The sequence below is a fragment of the Hermetia illucens genome, chromosome 6 (assembly GCF_905115235.1).
Source record: "Hermetia illucens chromosome 6, iHerIll2.2.curated.20191125, whole genome shotgun sequence".
NCBI classification, from domain to species: domain Eukaryota; kingdom Metazoa; phylum Arthropoda; class Insecta; order Diptera; family Stratiomyidae; genus Hermetia; species Hermetia illucens.
In genome coordinates this window covers 32,056,967-32,074,619 of record NC_051854.1, presented here as the reverse complement: position 1 = coordinate 32,074,619, position 17,653 = coordinate 32,056,967, and the positions used below count along the sequence as shown (strand labels likewise).

The 17,653-nt window shown below is 39.6% G+C and overlaps 1 protein-coding gene across 1 annotated transcript in view; it reads right to left on the bottom strand.

Annotated features, from left to right (window-relative positions):
• LOC119659668 (IgA FC receptor) overlaps positions 1-17,653 on the bottom strand; it is a 44,979-nt gene continuing 27,326 nt past the window's right edge. The window contains exons 2-6 of the mRNA XM_038067893.1: positions 6,848-10,397; positions 6,659-6,778; positions 664-918; positions 357-548; positions 1-289 (exon numbers count right to left, since the gene is read on the bottom strand). Coding sequence (XP_037923821.1) covers positions 215-289; positions 357-548; positions 664-918; positions 6,659-6,778; positions 6,848-10,397 — 4,192 coding nt within the window. The 3' untranslated portion in view covers positions 1-214. The remainder of the gene's footprint in view (positions 290-356; positions 549-663; positions 919-6,658; positions 6,779-6,847; positions 10,398-17,653) is intronic.

Sequence of the window (17,653 nt, the reverse complement as noted above, 5' to 3'; positions counted from 1 at the left end):
TTCATAAAAAAATTATTTTATTCACAAGTTCAACTTTGTGTTATGTGATAGAATTATGTACATTGGAAATTATAGTCTATGACGCAAATGCAACTTAGTACGAAAACCTATGTCTACAGCTAACAAGAAAGAAACTTAAATTCATTTGTATTTTTTTCTCTAATTTCAATGAATACTTAACCATCTACATAAATCTAGTATTAATATCACCACTTCACTTTGTTAGGGTTAGTATATATTTTGGAATATCGACAATTTGCATTGCATTGTCTTTGGACGAAGTCAACACCTGCAAGGATACATGAAAGGTTATCAGTAGATGTAAATTTGTTCAAATCGAACTGTAAATTGTTCACCTTATCACCGACTATTTCTAAAGCTAAAATCATTTTTCCGGAACCTGGAAAACGTCCAACTCGCTGGCCTGACTGCTTATCGAGCACATAAACAAAGCCATCGTAGCATCCAATGAATAGCAATTTGTTCCTGAAAATCTTGATTGAAACTGGTCCATTTCCACAAAAGAACGAATTGATTTCATTTCCAGTCTGTTGGGTAGGATGGTATATGTAAATATGCATTTAAATATAATTGTGTAGACTATAATTTCAAATTTCATGAATTTTGATAAAACAATTGAATATAAAACTATAAAGGAATTACCGTGAAATCGTATACGAAAACCTTATTGGCGTTAGACCCGCAATATAAGAGTCCACCACTCAACACGATATTAGAAATGTTGTGATTTTCCAATACTGAGATTGCTCGAAGTAGCAGACCCGAAGATGCATCTCGAAGATGTATTTTCTCCCCTTTGGAAGCTATTATGATAATCTGGCGAGGACCTTCTTTTGCTGCTTTTATGGCAGTAATCGCACTACCCACGGAGCATAGCAGTTCATTCAGTTTATTTTTCTGTAAATTAAATTTGGGATTTGATGAAATAAGATACATGTTAAATACATTGAACATTTGGTGCAAGTTTTATTTTAAGGAAAATTTCTGGTGTGTTTTCAATAACAATTTTTGTAATTTCTTTCCCAAACGTATGTAAATACGATTCAGGAAACCGGGAGCTAGACGCTTCACTTATAACAGGTTTTGTGTTTCCCTATGTGAGGAACGATGATTGCATGACAGTTCCGTGTGTACATAGTTAATAATTTAATTTACACAAACAATTTGATTTGGAGAGCACTGTATTGATAACCGTCAAACTTATACGATTCACAGTAGAAGTTTAATGTTATTAGCAGATATGAAGAAGTTAACCTACAGCAGACACAAATACGTCGGGAAACCGGAAGCTGGACGCTTCCATTAGTGCCTAGCACGTAATATATGCATAAATTATTTGTTATCCACTTTCGTGTGATACTGACATTCAAAGTTTTGAATTTCTATAGAAGCGACAATTTTGACCTAATTTAATTTTGTTAGTAATAGTGCGATTTCCATCAAACTTCTTAGGATTGTGCTCTATGTTATAGCCTATAATGAAGCATTCATGATTTTAGGATTAATTTAAGGGCGGCTTTCCAATCAATTACTAAAAATTATAATAATATCTTCTTTTTCTCCAGCATTTGTTCCGTTCGCAAGCGGAGTCGGCTCATCGTGATTGGTTTCGCCATTTAGCTCTATCGAATGCCTGATTTGGGTGTAATATCGAGGCTTTTAAATCCCCATCCAGCGTATCAAGCCACCATTGTTTCGGCCTGCCTTTTGGTCGTTTATCATCGACTTCGATGTTCAGACCAAACTTGGCAAGTGAATTCTCGTTAGCACGAATTACATGACCATACCATCGAAGACGCCTCTCTCGCAATTTTTCCCCGATCGGTCCGTGTCATGCCACTAGTCCAACGCAACATCTTCGTCTTCATTACCGCAAGACACCATTCATTTTTAAGGTTTTGTGTAAACACAAAACCTTATTAAAATCGGTTTACTGTCTGTCTGTCCGTGACACGCATTTTTCTCGGAGACGGTTATAGCGATTGACACCAAATTTGGTAGAACGGTGGGAACTGTGAACGCTCACGCATATAGTGAGTTACATCCTTTTACGTCGAATTTAAGGGGGGGTCAGTTCATCAAATATAGTCATGTGGGGTATCAAATTAAAGGTCTCGGTTAGCACTTTTCGAAGTCGGTTTTAGTTTTGACTTTCGTTGAAAAGGTGGGAAGTGCGGGGGGTTGAAAATGGTCATTTTTTTAACGAATCCATTCTCAGGAACTACCAAACCGAAAAATCTGAAAAAAAAATCAGGGGACTGTCACTATATGGTGCCTAGGCTCCGAAATACCCTCCATACCGATACCTGTTCAAATAAAGTTAATAATAGTATATTACTATAATTTTTAGTAATTGACAGGAAAACCCCCCTTAAGTTCAACCTAGAATCACAAAATTTTGCAGCAATGTAGGCTACAGTATAGAGCATGATCCCGCCAAATTTGGCGAAAGTCGCACTATTACTAACAAAGTTATACTAGGTCATAGCAATCGCTCCTGTGCAAATTCAATACTATGAATGTCAATATCACTTGAAAGTGGCTATTTTCACATAATATACGCATATTTTACGTGCTACATGCTAATGGGACAAATGCATGCTTAAATTTCTTTATAAAAGAAATACACAAAACCTTTCATACCTGAAGCGTCTAGCTTCCTGTGTTCCGACTTGTTTAAGGTTTTGTTTGTAAAACAAAACTGTCTGTCTGTCTGTCACAGGCACTTTTCTCAGAAACGGCTATACCGATTGACACGAAATTTGGTGAGAAGGTGGGAACTGTGGACCCCCAGATATGCAGTGAGTAATATCCTCCTACGTTGAGATTTAGTGGGGTCCCCATACATGTAAAAGGGAGGTGTACAATTTTTTTTCACTAAATAGACTCATGTGGGGTATCAAATGAATGGTCAATGAAGCCGGTCTTAGTTTTGAGATTTGTTAAAAAGGCGAGGAGTGGGAGGGGTGCAAAGTGACGATTTCTTTAACGGAGCCATTCTCAGAAACTACCCAACCGAAAAATCATGGAGCTGCCTCTATACAGTACCCAGGCCTCAAAATACTCTCCATATCGATATCTCTTCAAATTAAGTTAATAATAGTATATTACCGTATTTTCGGGAAAATTGAGTAAAACCCTCCTTAAGTATGTCAGAGTTATGAAAGTTGGTAGTAGTATAAAATATAATATGAAGCATATTATCTCCAAGTTTGATCAAAATCATACTATTAGTAACAAAGTTACAGTAGCTCAAATTGCCTTACCGTGTAAATTTACAACCCGAAGTACTAAATTTGATATGCTAAATGCATATTCTTAACGGGCTACGTATAAATATACTCACACAAGAAACAAACAAAACCTTTCATACCTGAAGCGCCCAGCTTCCGGTTTCCCGACTTGTTTATAGTTGGCCAACACTCAGAACCATAGAGAGCGACAGGACGGAGGACATTGCCGTAGATTTTAGATATGAGACGTTCGTTGATATTAAATTATTAATTAATATTAATATTAAATGCTAGGAAAGCATCAACTGCATAAAGCAGTGTGTAGGACGCTGGACGTTGGATGCCCCGTGTGACGGTGTCGATAACAAGAACAACGAGGATGAACACCAACAGAGACACGAAGCGGTTTTGATACACCCGCCGGACTTTGAACTTTACTTTTCGGATCTTGGTAGAGCAATTGCACCCAGCGTACGAGTTCTTCTGGCACTAAGTGTTGCCGTAAAGCGTACCAGATGAGTTCGTGTGAGACCGTAGATAATTCCTCCTATCTAGGGCCGAAAATCACAACCGATAACAGTTACGATGATGAAATCCGCGCACGGTTGTTGTCAGCCAACAGAGCCTATTTCAGCTTACAAAAACTGTTCCGCTCGAAACGTCTCACCATAGGGTCAAAGCTCTTACTGTAGAAGACAATGATCTTGCCAGTCCTCATGTATTCCTCGGAGACTTGGGTTCTTAACAAGAAGAATTGCGAACTCTTGGCCGCGTTCAAGAAAAGAGTCCTCCGTAGAAATTTTGGCCCCCTAAATGAGGATGGACGATTCCGTAGCCTACATAGCGACGAAATCTATGAGCGATACCATGACCGTCCGGTTGTCGATAAAATCCGGCTCAATAGGTTACGGTGGGCGGGTCACTTAATCCGTATGGATGAGGATGATCCCCCCCGGAAAGTCTATAAGGGCAATATCTATGGTAGAAAAAGAAGACGAGGCAGACCCTGCCTAAGATGGAGCGATGGCGTAGGCCAGGACGCCAGACAGCTTTTAGGGATATCGAATTGGTGGACCTTTGCGCAAAACCGGGATGTCTGGAGTTCCTTATTAAGGCAGACCTAGACCGGATACCGGTTGTTGCGCCGTTGATGATGATGAATACCACAGATTTTGTTAGACTGAACCTATGGATCTTGTACTAGAAAAATATAAGGACAGTGCTGTAACTTATCAGTCTTTATGAGACTAGAAAGGAAGAGACTTTAGCTTGTTGTAAGTTAATTTGGCCAAACTTTATTTTTTGTGTGTCCGGATAGCTGAGTGGTTAGAGCGCAAGGCTGTCGTACGGAAGGTCGCGGTTCAAATCTCACTGGTGGCAGTGGAATTTGTATCGTGATTTGACGTCGGATACCAGTCGGTCTTGAATGAAGTGCTCTAACACACTTCGAGGCCCTGATCCAACATGGATTGTTGCGCCAACGATTATTATTATTATTATTATTATTTTTTTGACATAAACGTAGTCTTATATGTTATGAAAAATCCCACCTTCCGCGGATGGTTCCATGTCCTTGTTTCCAGTTTCTTAGAAGGGTAGGAACAGGTTCTGACAGGGATTGTAGTCTCTCCTCCTTAGTGGTTGAATTTTTTTTGGCGCGTCCTTTTTCATTTTCTGGAAGATTTAGGTAAGAATGCTACGGATAGACCAGTCGCAGTATCCTGTATCCTATGGATACACTGATCCCGTGTATGTTGGACGGAAAACCTGGAGAATTTATGTAGTAGACACCGTCACGTTTTGCAACTTGGGGGTCAGAGAACGAGGGGTTTGTGGACTACAGCCGTGGTAGTTAATTGCTTCCCAACTGGTCCGGTCTTTCATTAAATTATCGGGAAAGCTGTAACATAGAACCCATACGTAGAAAAATTCGTAAGGGGCTTCTCTACTTTATTACCCCACGAACTTTATATGATATCGGCATTACCATCTTTGAGAGATTCCGGTCGCCACTGAAGAATTAGGGCGATTTTATGACTGGTTGATGAAGCTCATTATCATCTCAGCTGACTGCGCCATTTATTTCTATGCGCAGATACGCTGCAGACATGCTTGCCCTGTGTGTGCCTACTGGGAGTAAAGGCTTCGATACACGCACTTTCACTGTCAGTGGCAATGACCTGACGATTTCAGTACTTCGGATCAAAGCTATTCCACGAAATTATTTCACGTATCAACGCAGCCTCGATAAAGTGGTGCTACACAATTGGCGTTGTTTGTAATCGACGCGTTAACAAAAATTTCAAATCCAAAATCTACCGCAGCGCCGTTGGTCATGTTGCCCTCTATGATTCCGAGTACTAGGTAACTATCCAGAAATAATGCAATGATCCAGACGAACATGTTGTCATGTTCATGTATAAATTGATAATATCTGCGATCGATATGAGGTTGCAACCGTTGTGGAGAAATTGCGAGGGAGGGGGACGATCGTGTACTCCGGACTGATGTGAAGTCATTAGCAATAATGAACCTGACTATCCAAGTCGATGATCGATGGGAATTAAAAAACTTCCAGTTTCTATCATACCAAGCCTATTACTGACAAAAGTGGCGAAATCGATCTAGTCCAGCCGACCCTACTACCGAATAGGACAAAGGGTAAAGATGAAGTGGTAGAAGTAATAAGATAATAACACCCGACTGAGAAGCATAGCCTTGATTCACTAATAAATATCGATCCAGTACATTTTGTCAATATAAAGACCAAAACATGAACCCAATTCTGAAAAATTTCCATTCATAGGATTTCATTTTGCTCTGCACAAGCCAAAACTTAAAGGTATTTAGGAGGCTTGTCAAAAACTTCTTGTTTTCAAAATATAGATTAATGGAATATTAATGCCAATGTCCGTAGAATGTTACTAAAATATAAACTTCAATAGACACTAGTATGCCGTTCAAATCTACTCAGAACTCAATGTTAGCGGGCAACGACAATAATTCCTCCATTTACGTTTAAACCGGATTCTTATTCGCTTTCCAATTGACCAATAGAAGTGCAGGCAATTTAGTGGGAATGCATCTTATATGTATATTATATAAAAGCACGTGGATGCTTGGGGAATCATATCAATGTACATAGACCTATGAATAAGAGAAACAAACATTCTCCTCCCACTTTTGCGCATGTCCTAATAATAACTGTGCAGCAAAAAAATCTTAGGACACAAGAAACAACTTGTAAATTGTATTTTTAATTCATTTCCTTTACAATCCGTTGTTTAAGAGTTACTTTTACACTACTCTAATGGTTTAACCAAGTTAGTAAATATTTCTAACAAGTTTTTACTCGAGGTGGTCAGATATGTAAGTACAAATAAAGGAAGCCGTGGTCTACATACCTTTACATCATATGTAAGAATGTTTCCCCATCTGCTTCCAATAAAGGCAATGTTCCAACATAAGTTGATAGTTTGGAGAGGCTCGTGTAAGTTCACTGACTGAAGTTCTAACCCGAAATTCTGATTGAAAGAAATAAATAAATATTAGGAAATGTGGATCGGCTAATTGTGTGACAATTCAGTACTCACCTCAACCGAAGTTTTCTTCATATAACCATCCAGTGATGTTGAATAGATACATCCCTCTCCATCTACGAACATTTCCGTAATTGATTCAGTGTGTTTGGAAAACGTCGATATTATTTCTCGTGTACTGGAGTCAAACTTATAAATGTTGCCATCCTCTGATGCACATAATATGTAACCCTCTACGCCGATGATCTTCACAATTGGTAAACGGAATCCTTTCAGTTTGCCGTTTGTGATGTTTCCATCCGATATTGGGCAACTGATTTGGTTAGACTCGTTGCTGTCCTCATCGTCGTCGCTTTCTACAATGTTAACACTTTGTCCATTGCATGAAACCGGCAGCATGTCATTGTCGGAGCCACGATGATTGGTTGATGCTTTTGAAACTCTCTTTCTTGCTGGTGGTGGAGATTTCGATGCATTGCTCGATTTAATTGCACTGAGATTCTCACCTTTTGATTTCTCTGGGGTAACTACTTGTACTGGGCGTTGATTGCGCCTTGCAGGCATCGAAAATATATCATTAACTTTCGCAGAAATCTCGGACGGGGGACTATTGCAGATCTCTTCATAATGTTTGTTACTGGAATCGGGGAATAGAGTTGATGCTGCGTCCTCGATTAAAATATCGCGTTGACAACGCTTCTTCCTATTTTTCAGCTTTTCTGCAAAATCCGAGTTTCGTGGAGTCTTGACTGGAGAGACTTTTTCCTTGTTAGTGCTCTCTGCCTTTGGTGCAGGTGGGGTAGGCTGCATGACGCCGATACTACTACAATTAAACATGTTGCTTCTTGAGAGCAACGTCTGTAAATTAGTGTTGGAGGTGAGATAGTCGTTAGAACTGGAAACTGCAGAGCTGATTAAAGCGAAACGATCATTTTGTAGCTGCATAACAATGAGATCGATCTCCATTTTTTCTTTTTGTAATTCGATGATCTTCTTCTCTATATCCATTTTCTTATGGTTCAACTGCATCAGTTTCGTATCGAGATCTTTCAAGCAATCGAGGGTGCTTGTACTACTAGTACTACTTTTTTCAGTTGATGATGGTACTTCCGTATGGGTTTCATTATTCTGTTCAACAGGAGGACCATCGTTGGATTCAATTATTTTACCTGTTGAATCAGGAGTAACTGAGTCTGCTGGTAAATTACGAATCGGACTAAGTTCAATTACCTCAGGCAAATTTGGAGTATCAGTGGGTTCAAGGCATTTCTTTTCCCCAGGAGATCGCCACAACCTTTCAATGCAAGTACTCTGAGGATTGTTTGGGGGCTTGTCAGCATGGTTATTCTGTGGAGACTTAGGTGGTTCTGGCGGGAGATGTGGTTTCTCTCTGATAGCATAAGAATCTTTGCTATTAGATTGGGGTCTATTTTTATTATTGGGGAGAGTATTCAATTTATTTTCTTGAGAACTCTCAACTGGTTTCGTTTTATTCATTGGAGTAGAGTCATTTTTTAATTGATTCAACCCGCCTTTGCCATTGGAAATGACATTTTCTGATGGCAACCTTTTACGCTTAGCAGGAAATGAGCGATGATAGTGATATTTGTCATTGAAATTCTTGCGATTTGGCTGCCGATAGTGTTTTTTATCTCGATGTTCTTCTTTACACCTCGACTTTCTCGATCCACTTGCTTGTTGTGGTTGAAATTGTCCTTTAAATTTCTTAATATTACAATCTTCTTCCTTACGATGAAGCGGCTCTTTTGACGATTTTGGTGTTTCCTTGTGTGTGGTGTAACTGTTATTTTCATCGTAGCATCTTTTCCGTGGGTTTTTATCAACTTTGACGCGACGATCATTGGTATCCTCATCTACTCGATTTGCTCTGTTGATATTGCCATTTTCTCTTCCACCCGAAGTAAACAAGTCCCGAATATTTCCAACAAGAAAATTTAAGGCTTCATCATTATTTGATCCATTAAATTTCAGTCTAGATGACCCATTATCTTCATCGATATTCTGTAATCTTTCAAGGCACATGCTATAAATTTTCGCAATGGCCTCGTCTTTTCCCGAGGAATTTTCATATTCCTGTCGTACATTTTGCGGTAGCTTTGGAAGTACATCTTTTTTGAAGCTTTCAAGAAATTTTTCCTGCATTTTTTGTTGCGGGGTTGCACTTGAAACACTTGTAGTAGTCGTACTCGTAGTGGATGAATCTACACTACTATCATCATGTGAAAGAATTACCGTTTCTCTTGGCGAATCAATAATGCATATTTCGTCTTCGTCGGAAGATTGTAGTTGACATTTCCTCAATATCGCTTGCTGTTTCATAAATTCGAAGTTTAGGAGTTTGGTTCTTAAATTAGATTCACAATTTTTTGTAGCCTCTGCTTCCAGGATAATATTTGATGGCTGGCTACATGAGTCTGATAAATTCTCCTCACTTGAATCAATTATTGTTGTCTGTCCGTCCGAGGTCTCTTGACTATTCCCGAAGTCTATATCAAAAACTGTTTCGAATTCTCTCAGCATTTCGACAGGAATATTTTCTGGGTCAATATACCCATCGGGTTGGACCATGTTTTGTTCAGTAGTCTGTCTTGTCTCAAAATTAATGCTTCTCAACTGTTTTCGGATTTCCTCCCGCAACCTCTTTTTTGCATGCATTTTCAACGCCACGTCAAATTTCATTATGGGATTGTTTATAACATTTCTTATATTCGTCTTATCCATAGTAGCCACTTTATTGATAAGCTTCTTAGAAATCACTTCGGGTTTCTTGAAATTAGGTTCACCAGGTTGCTTCAAACTTTGAGTCACATCAGCTTCTTCAGTATTTGCGATAGTATTTTCCGTGCCATTTTCGTTATTTGTTGATGGCTGTAATTTGGGATCAATGAGAAATGATAGAGGAACTAGGGAAATTGAAGGTGCAGCTGGGTTGCTTAGCTCGGTAGATGCAGAGTTGCATTTATCTCCATCTTTTTCGTAATACAGATTTGGCACACTTTCGGTAAGTTTGGTCTCTTCGATTTTTATGTCACTTATATATGACTCGCTCACTTCATTTATTGACGACACTGGCGCATCTTCTGTTTCTACATTGTTGTCTGCTGATGGAGCCTTTAGGGTATTTTCCCCAATAATTCTTCCATACCCACTTCGTTTAACTACATTTTCGCTTTCATCGTTGAATTGATTTGCGTTTTTTTCCCCAAAAATTACTTTTGAGTTGGAATCGCCGTTAGAATATGAGTTTCCTGAACGGACAATGCTTGCGTTTGTTACCTTTGAATCATCGGCCCAAAAATCGAGCGAAGGAAGCGTCTTCTTTGTTGAACTCACTGTAGCTTCGTCTTGGTTCGTCGTTTCGTTTTCTGATGGTGATTCATAATTTTCCTCAACCTCATCGTAATAACTTGGAGTTTGAAGAAGTTCAATGATATTCTGCAGAAAATCTCTTTGGACTTCTTCACACTGTGGTATCAGTGGCCGAGCATTGAAATTGGCATGATCAAAATTATTTTCCGGTTCTGGTTTGCAATCCCATTTAGAAAATTTTCGACGCTCGCGCTGAACATATTTGTCGGAAAACCTGAGGGCGAGAGGATTAATACAAATTTTAAGAAAGGGGGTTTTGCTTGCAAATACATATGTATATGAATGTTGGTCGTTGTCGAATTCTATGAGATAAGTAAAACTGCGCTAGTTATGGAAACATTGAGAGCGAAGAAGTGGATACGTCCATAGGACAAATTTATTGAATTTATTTAATCTAATATGTTTTGTCTAAAACAGTTAAAGGAGGAACGAAGGTTAAACGCTTAAACGCTAACGACCCTGCGCAGAAACCTTTTGCAGGATCAACGTACTAAGTTGTTGCAGACGAAATATTAGAATACGAAGTAAGATTTGAAACAAATGAAACTATTATTATAGTTGAAATAACCAGTAGCAGATTCGAGGTATTTATAATAATCTTTGGCGCAACAATTCAATTGAACCAGGACCTTGAAATGTGTTGGAGCACTTCACTCAAGACCGTCACGGTGCACTACAGTCTGTTACATAAGAGCGTGGTCACTGTTAAATAATAACAACAATTGATTTTTCGAAAATTCGCAAATTTATTGATAATTTGGTCGTCAATACTCAATGCAAATACCTCAGTAGCAAGTCCAATCTCCTGCATTGTCAATTATGGCTTGGCACCGTCGGGGCATACTTTCCACTAGTTTTTCTGCATGTTCTACCGGAAAAGATCTCAAAATTTTCCGAATTTGTCGAGAAAGTTGATATAAATTATATGGCTTGCATCTGCGAAGCTGCATTTTCATTAGAGCCCACACATTTTCCATGGGATTTGCATCCGGTGACTGAGATGGCCAATCTAAAGTGACAACTCCGTTTTGCGCCTTCCACTCGCTACACGCTCGACTTCGATGTTTCGGATCGTTGTCCTCTTGAAGGATCCAGCTTTCATTTTTCTTGATATACCATTGTTTAGCAGATGATAATAAAGCCTTTTGATATATTTTGTTCATTTTTTCGGCATTTAAATTCTCGGTAAATAAGAACAAAGTACCGAAACCTTTGTTTGAGAAGCACCCCCAAACATGGACCGTGACGGGGTGTTTAACAGTCCGTTGAAGCATCCTACTGGTGGAGGTTGTCCAGGCGTGTTTGATGCTCGGAAATGCCCAGAAGGAGGATTCATCAGAAAAAATTACGTTGCTCCAATCGCGGTCCAAGTTTTCCTTCGCCTATTCCACTCGTTTTTCAACGTGTTTTGCACTCAACATTGGTTTTTCCAAAGTACTGCGATATTTCAGTTTATTGGCAAGTAAGTGCCTGCGAATCGTTCCGTAAGATATGTCAACACCTTTTGCTTTCAATTTCACAGCAGCTCCACGTAAAGTCAAAGTTGGATCTTTCGAGAACAATGCGAGAATCTTTTTTTCGTCTTTTTTTGAGACTTTGCTTGCACTTCCGCGATCAGGAAAATCATCAACGTTACCGACCTTTTTATAGCGATTTATCCACTTGCTAACGAACTGCTCCGACTTTCCCATATATTTCGCAGCAGCAGCTTGCGTTAATTTGGGTCCTTTTTCATGCAAACATAGAAAAATTACCTCAAAGCGAGAGGCGTAAACAGCACTCATTTCGAAAAACCACTCAATTGAAGACTAAATTTGACAGAGAGCTGACTTTTTACAAAAAGCATGAAGGACTGAGGTGCCTTCTATGTCATAGAAAAAGAAACAGGACGCTCTGATTTTTTATCGACGTGTAACATTGACCACGCTCTTATGTAACAGACTGTATAAGATAGCAGTACCCTGTAGGAGGCAATATGGTCAGCATTGCGCTCGCCCGAGATTATTACCCTGATTTGACTCAGGTACAGCTGAGTCGACTGGTATCCGCCGTCACATCATGATACAAATCCCAGTGTTACCAGTGAGATTTGAGCCACGACCTTAGGACAGCCTCGTGCTCTAACCACTCTGCTATCCGGATGGTTGGCGAAAGGTGGGGGAATATGATGAATGAATGAGACAAAGTCAGTAAATTTTTTCGGCCGTTCTTCTGCAGCCTGGGTCCCGTTAACAAGCGGGATCGACTGATCGACTATTGGTACTATCAAAAAGTTAATTTTTCGGCCGGTAGGTCGTGCCCTGTTATGAAGCAGTTTTATTCCATCTCTATTAAGCAATATAGGCCGTTGAATGCGCAATTTCTCGTGCATTTCATTAAATTGGGCACCGTTTTTCTGTGCATTCATGGTTTCACGATATTGTCAAAAAAAAAAAAAAATAATGGATAACCGCAGCTGCAAACCAGCAAAAAGCCACTATTACCTTCTTTGAGTGGAAGCTTGATTTTGTGATGTGTTTTGAAGTCATTCTTCTAGTGTGCCTTTTCAGACAGTTTTCGGCCTGCGCTAATGCAGTTCGTCACGAATTTAAGAATGTCTCCAAAGGCAAAGACAGTCCAGATTTTTAATTGGAAAGGGACCCTATCAAGACGTAGGAGGCAGCGTCATATTCCTTTTTCCACATTGTTTAAAGATAGTAGCTAGTGGCAATTATCCATTGAAAGTCATATTAGGATCTTCATGACCTTTTGTTGAAGGACAATGTGAATGCCGCCGGCATCAGATTTCGATTTTTCTGCAGAAGTTCAGATTGTCCACCACCAATTCCATATCCCTAAAAGCTGTCTGGCGTCCTGACCTACGCCATCGCTCCATCTTAGGCAGGGTTTGCCTCGTCTTCTTTTCTACCATAGATATTGCCCTTATAGACTTTCCGGGTGGGATCATCCTCATCCATACGAATTAAGTGACCCGCGCACCGTAACCTATTGAGCCGGATTTTATTCACAACCGGACGGTCATGGTATCGCTCATAAATTTCGTCGCTATGTAGGCTACGGAATCGTCCATCCTCATTTAAGGGGCCAAAAATTCTTCGGAGGATTCTTTTCTTGAACGCGGCCAAGAGTTCGCAATTTTTCTTGTTCAGAACCCAAGACTCCGAGGAATACATGAGGACTGGCAAGATCATTGTCTTCTACAGTAAGAGTTTTGACCCTATGGTGAGACGTTTCGAGCGGAACAGTTTTTGTAAGCTGAAATAGGCTCTGTTGGCTGAAAACAACCGTGCGCGGATTTCATCATCGTAACTGTTATCGGTTGTGATTTTCGGCCCTAGATAGGAGGAATTATCTACGGTCTCAAAGTTGTATTCTCCTATCCTTATTCTTCGTGTTTGACCAGTGCGGTTTGATCTTATTGTTTGGTTGGTTTTCGATACTGACGTTGCCACCATATACTTTGTCTTGCCTTCATTGATATGCAGCCCAAGATCTCGCACCGCCTGCTCGATCTGGATGAAGGCAGTTTGTACGTCTCGGGTGGTTCTTCCCGTGATGTCGATATCGTCAGCATAGGCCAGTAGTTGGGTGGATTTAAAGAGGATCGTACCTCTTGCATTTATCTCAGCATCACTGATCACTTTCTCGAGGGCCAGGTTAAAGAAGACGTATGATAGGGCATTGCCTTGTTGTAGACCGTTGTTGATGTCGAATGGTCTTGCGGGTGATCCTGCTGCTTTTATCTGAGCGACACTGAGAGACACTTGCATTTCCAGATTATGAGCAAAATCAACGCTACCTGCATAAAAAAAACTGTCCAACGCTTTTGATGTTCTGCCCATTAACGCAATAGAAAGAGTGCGAACACTAAACTAAAAACCGTAGTTTTGTTGGCGTTTATCTTCAGCCCAACTCTGCTTGCCTATCTCTTCAAATCTAGAGCCATTGGATCATGGTCCATGACTCGGTAAGAGGGTATGTTATTACCATAGTCTAGACATTTCAAGAAGATCACAAAAAAAATTGAATAACAGTTATCGATGGCAAAACGAAACCTTGTCGTTCCTCTTTGAACTACGAATTCCCTCGAGTAAATTCTGCATACTGCTTCAATGATCCGCCAACCCGTAGCGTCAAGGAAGGATAAGAGCTCTCCCACCCTACCATCAGAGATTTCTTTGAGGTTCTAAAAGAATTGTTTACCTTGTGTCGGTAGCGTGGCTTAAGTTAAAGCTAAGGCAAGGGATAGTGAGTTTGGCGACATGACCCCCAGAACACCGTCGTACGCGTTTGTGTGCGTCTGGTCCAAAAAAAAATCTTGACTTAATGTGAGTGGACAGCGGGAGCAGATTGCGCCAACCAGCGCATACTGTGACAAAAGATCATTTATTGATCTACTGGTTGGAAAGGCTGTGCTTCCCGAGACTCGCCGCAGTGCGTCGACTCGTGCAAGATGTGTGTATCGTGTGACTGTGTCACTTCTAATTAACTACTTCTTGGGTAGCCTTAAATTTGCTCTGTACACGAATTCAGCAGTGCTGACATGTGATGAACTCTTCAGAGCCTTAGCAACACTAAAGTACCGACTATTTGTCAGGATGGATTGTTATAGGTCATAATAGCAACCTCCATTGTCCTGTGCCAACGGTCTAGTATTCCATTGAATTGGGAATGATATCCCGCTGCTCTGTGCCTTTTAAAACTTGGCAGTTTAGCAGATTCAAACTGCCTCCCCCTGCCAGTAATGATTTAAGCTGGAACTGGAAAACGTGATATCTATCCTGCGAAAATGTCTATCAGAGATATTGCTTCAGGTCAACGTGTGAACCTGTCTATAATCATCAAGGAATGCTTGAAATCTTGCAAATATTATATTAGGATTTATATCGTGACTGGATGTCAGATACCTATTGACTCAGCTGTGAAAGAGTACCTGAATAAAATCAGGGTAATTTTCACAGGTGAACCCAATGTTGGCCAAATTGAATTCTACAATGTACCGTAACGATCTTGAACGAAGTGTTGTAAAACGCTTCAATGCCAACGATTATTATTATCAAATATTGCATAAGACCAATAATTTCGACATGTCGACGTGTTATGGCCTTCGGGAAGGAATATATCTCCGTTTGTACATGCCGAAAGATTTTACATTTTTGACATTCGAAGCATTACCTGGCCTAATTTTTAATGTCCTTGTTCATCGACGAGAAAAAGTATGTGTTTGTTACTAGCTTATTCGTTGTCCGAATGACTGGGTGTGATCGCCCAAAATATTTCTTTTTCAAATTTCGGAATATATGGTTTAGGTCCTTTATGGAAATTCTCAATGGATATTAAGAGTTTGAGCCGATAGTGCGAAATCCTTCGAATCTTCTCAGCTTCTGCGATAGCTGAAAGGTCAACAGTAATAATTATGTTGATCTAAGGAATTTCTGATAAATTATCTGCAACATTATCTTTTATAGCAACTTGTTGAGTATGAGATTTTAAGTGGCTTAGGTAACTGATGTTTCTAAATTGATGAAAAGATGCTTTTTCAGAATTTTAGTCTTTTAGTGTAGTAGTATAGATTTAGAATAGTATATAAGTTGTTAATAAACCCAGTTAAGAGCAGACTTGTAGCAATGATGCAGGGAACAAGTGTTTCCCGAAATATCGGTATTTCTAAGGTTAATAAATATTACTAGCGAAAAGAAAAGGCAAGTTTTATTTATTTCAAAAGTCAAAGGCTTGTGATCTGTAAACGGTCTACTCCCTGGAGAAAATTAAAAATACTTAATGGTTTGGTAATCAGCGGACAGTTCTCCGTCATAAGTGCTGTTGTTGCGTTGAGATTAGATCAATTGTGTCAAGTAGAAACTCAATGATTAACACATCAACGACTCCCTTTTTGGTGAAGAACAATATAGATTGCTTGTCTAAAGTACCGATTAATGAAGATTAAAAATTTTGAATGCATACTACATGATAATGTGCAGCTCTCTCGGTTCTTCTTGTTTTGTGATTTTTTCGTGAGATTGGTCATTTATTCTCAATTTTAATTAATCAAGAAAAGACCAGTCCCTGATTTTTATAAGGTCTATGATATTCCTTAAGTTTCAAGAGTGTGGTGACGATGCTTCACAAGAAACTCAGTGTTTCAAGTTATTCTGAGATGTTCATTTTGATATTAAAGATCCTTTTCAATCCAGAAAGCTCACCAACCAGCAACCCTAACCTTTGAGTTTTTCATGAACTCAAAAAAGTTCATTTGACGTCTACGATATACTATGTAAAAAAAACAATCCTTTTTTGAAAACAAACACAAGTTCTAAGTATAGAAAAGGTCACCAAATCTACTTTAGATAAAGTTTTAGTAGGTATGTTGATTTTAAATATATTATATATTAAGGCAGATCAAATCAGTTCATGCAGAGAAAATATTACTGACGCTATTCAGGTGCAACGAGAACAGGGAACGCCCATTAATAACAAAGGCAAAGAAAGTATAAGTAAGGTATTTGGGGCCTCTATATTCTATAAGTATCACAGAACCCCTCTATTCAACTGTGTATTCAAATTAATTGGGCTTCGTAATAACCGATCTTTTCCATGAAGTAATTTTTTTTTTGAATCTATTTATGTTTAAAATCTTGATTTTTTGAGGTGCCTTTATTGAAAAGATTTTGTTTGGTTTTTTATTGTCACGTTTATTATTCATGTAAGAATATTTGGTTACACGATGGTTTCACCTTTTATAGCCCGTAGTGAATACACGTTGAATATACCCAATATTCAATTCGATGAGGTACTGATAATTTATCTCGTGAGGAGTAGTGATTTAAAAGGGACACTTTTGACCTACTACAACTTCATTAATAATAGTAGGATTTCTTCCAGCTCTCCAGTATGATGCTGTGGTGGAGCGAACAATTTGCGTGTCGAACGCACGCAAGTCTGAATCGAGTTGGCTACGACATCGAAAAGCAATTTTTAACAGCGAAAATTGTTTTTCCACGTCAATTCGAGGGGAGACTAGCAGGAGGAAGAGCAAGACTCCCCACGGTCAATTAATTTTTCATTGACGGAACGGGTGGATAACGACCAGTGCAGAATGTGTGGTACGGCGTTAGAGACATAGGACCATGTCATTTCTGGCTGTACTGTTATGGCACCGGTGCAATACATCATCATCAACGGCGCAACAACCGGTATCCGGTCTAGGCCTGCCTTAATAAGGAACTCCAGACATCCCGGTTTTGCGCCGAGGTCCACCAATTCGATATCCCTAAAAGCTGTCTGGCGTCCTGGAATACGCCATTGCTCCATCTTAGGCAGGGTCTGCCTCGTCTTCTTTTTCTACCGTAGATATTGCCCTTATAGACTTTTCGGGTGGGACCATCCTCATCCATACGGATTAAGTGACCCGCCCACCGTAACCTATTGAGCCGGATTTTATCCACAATCGGACGGTCATGGTATCGCTCA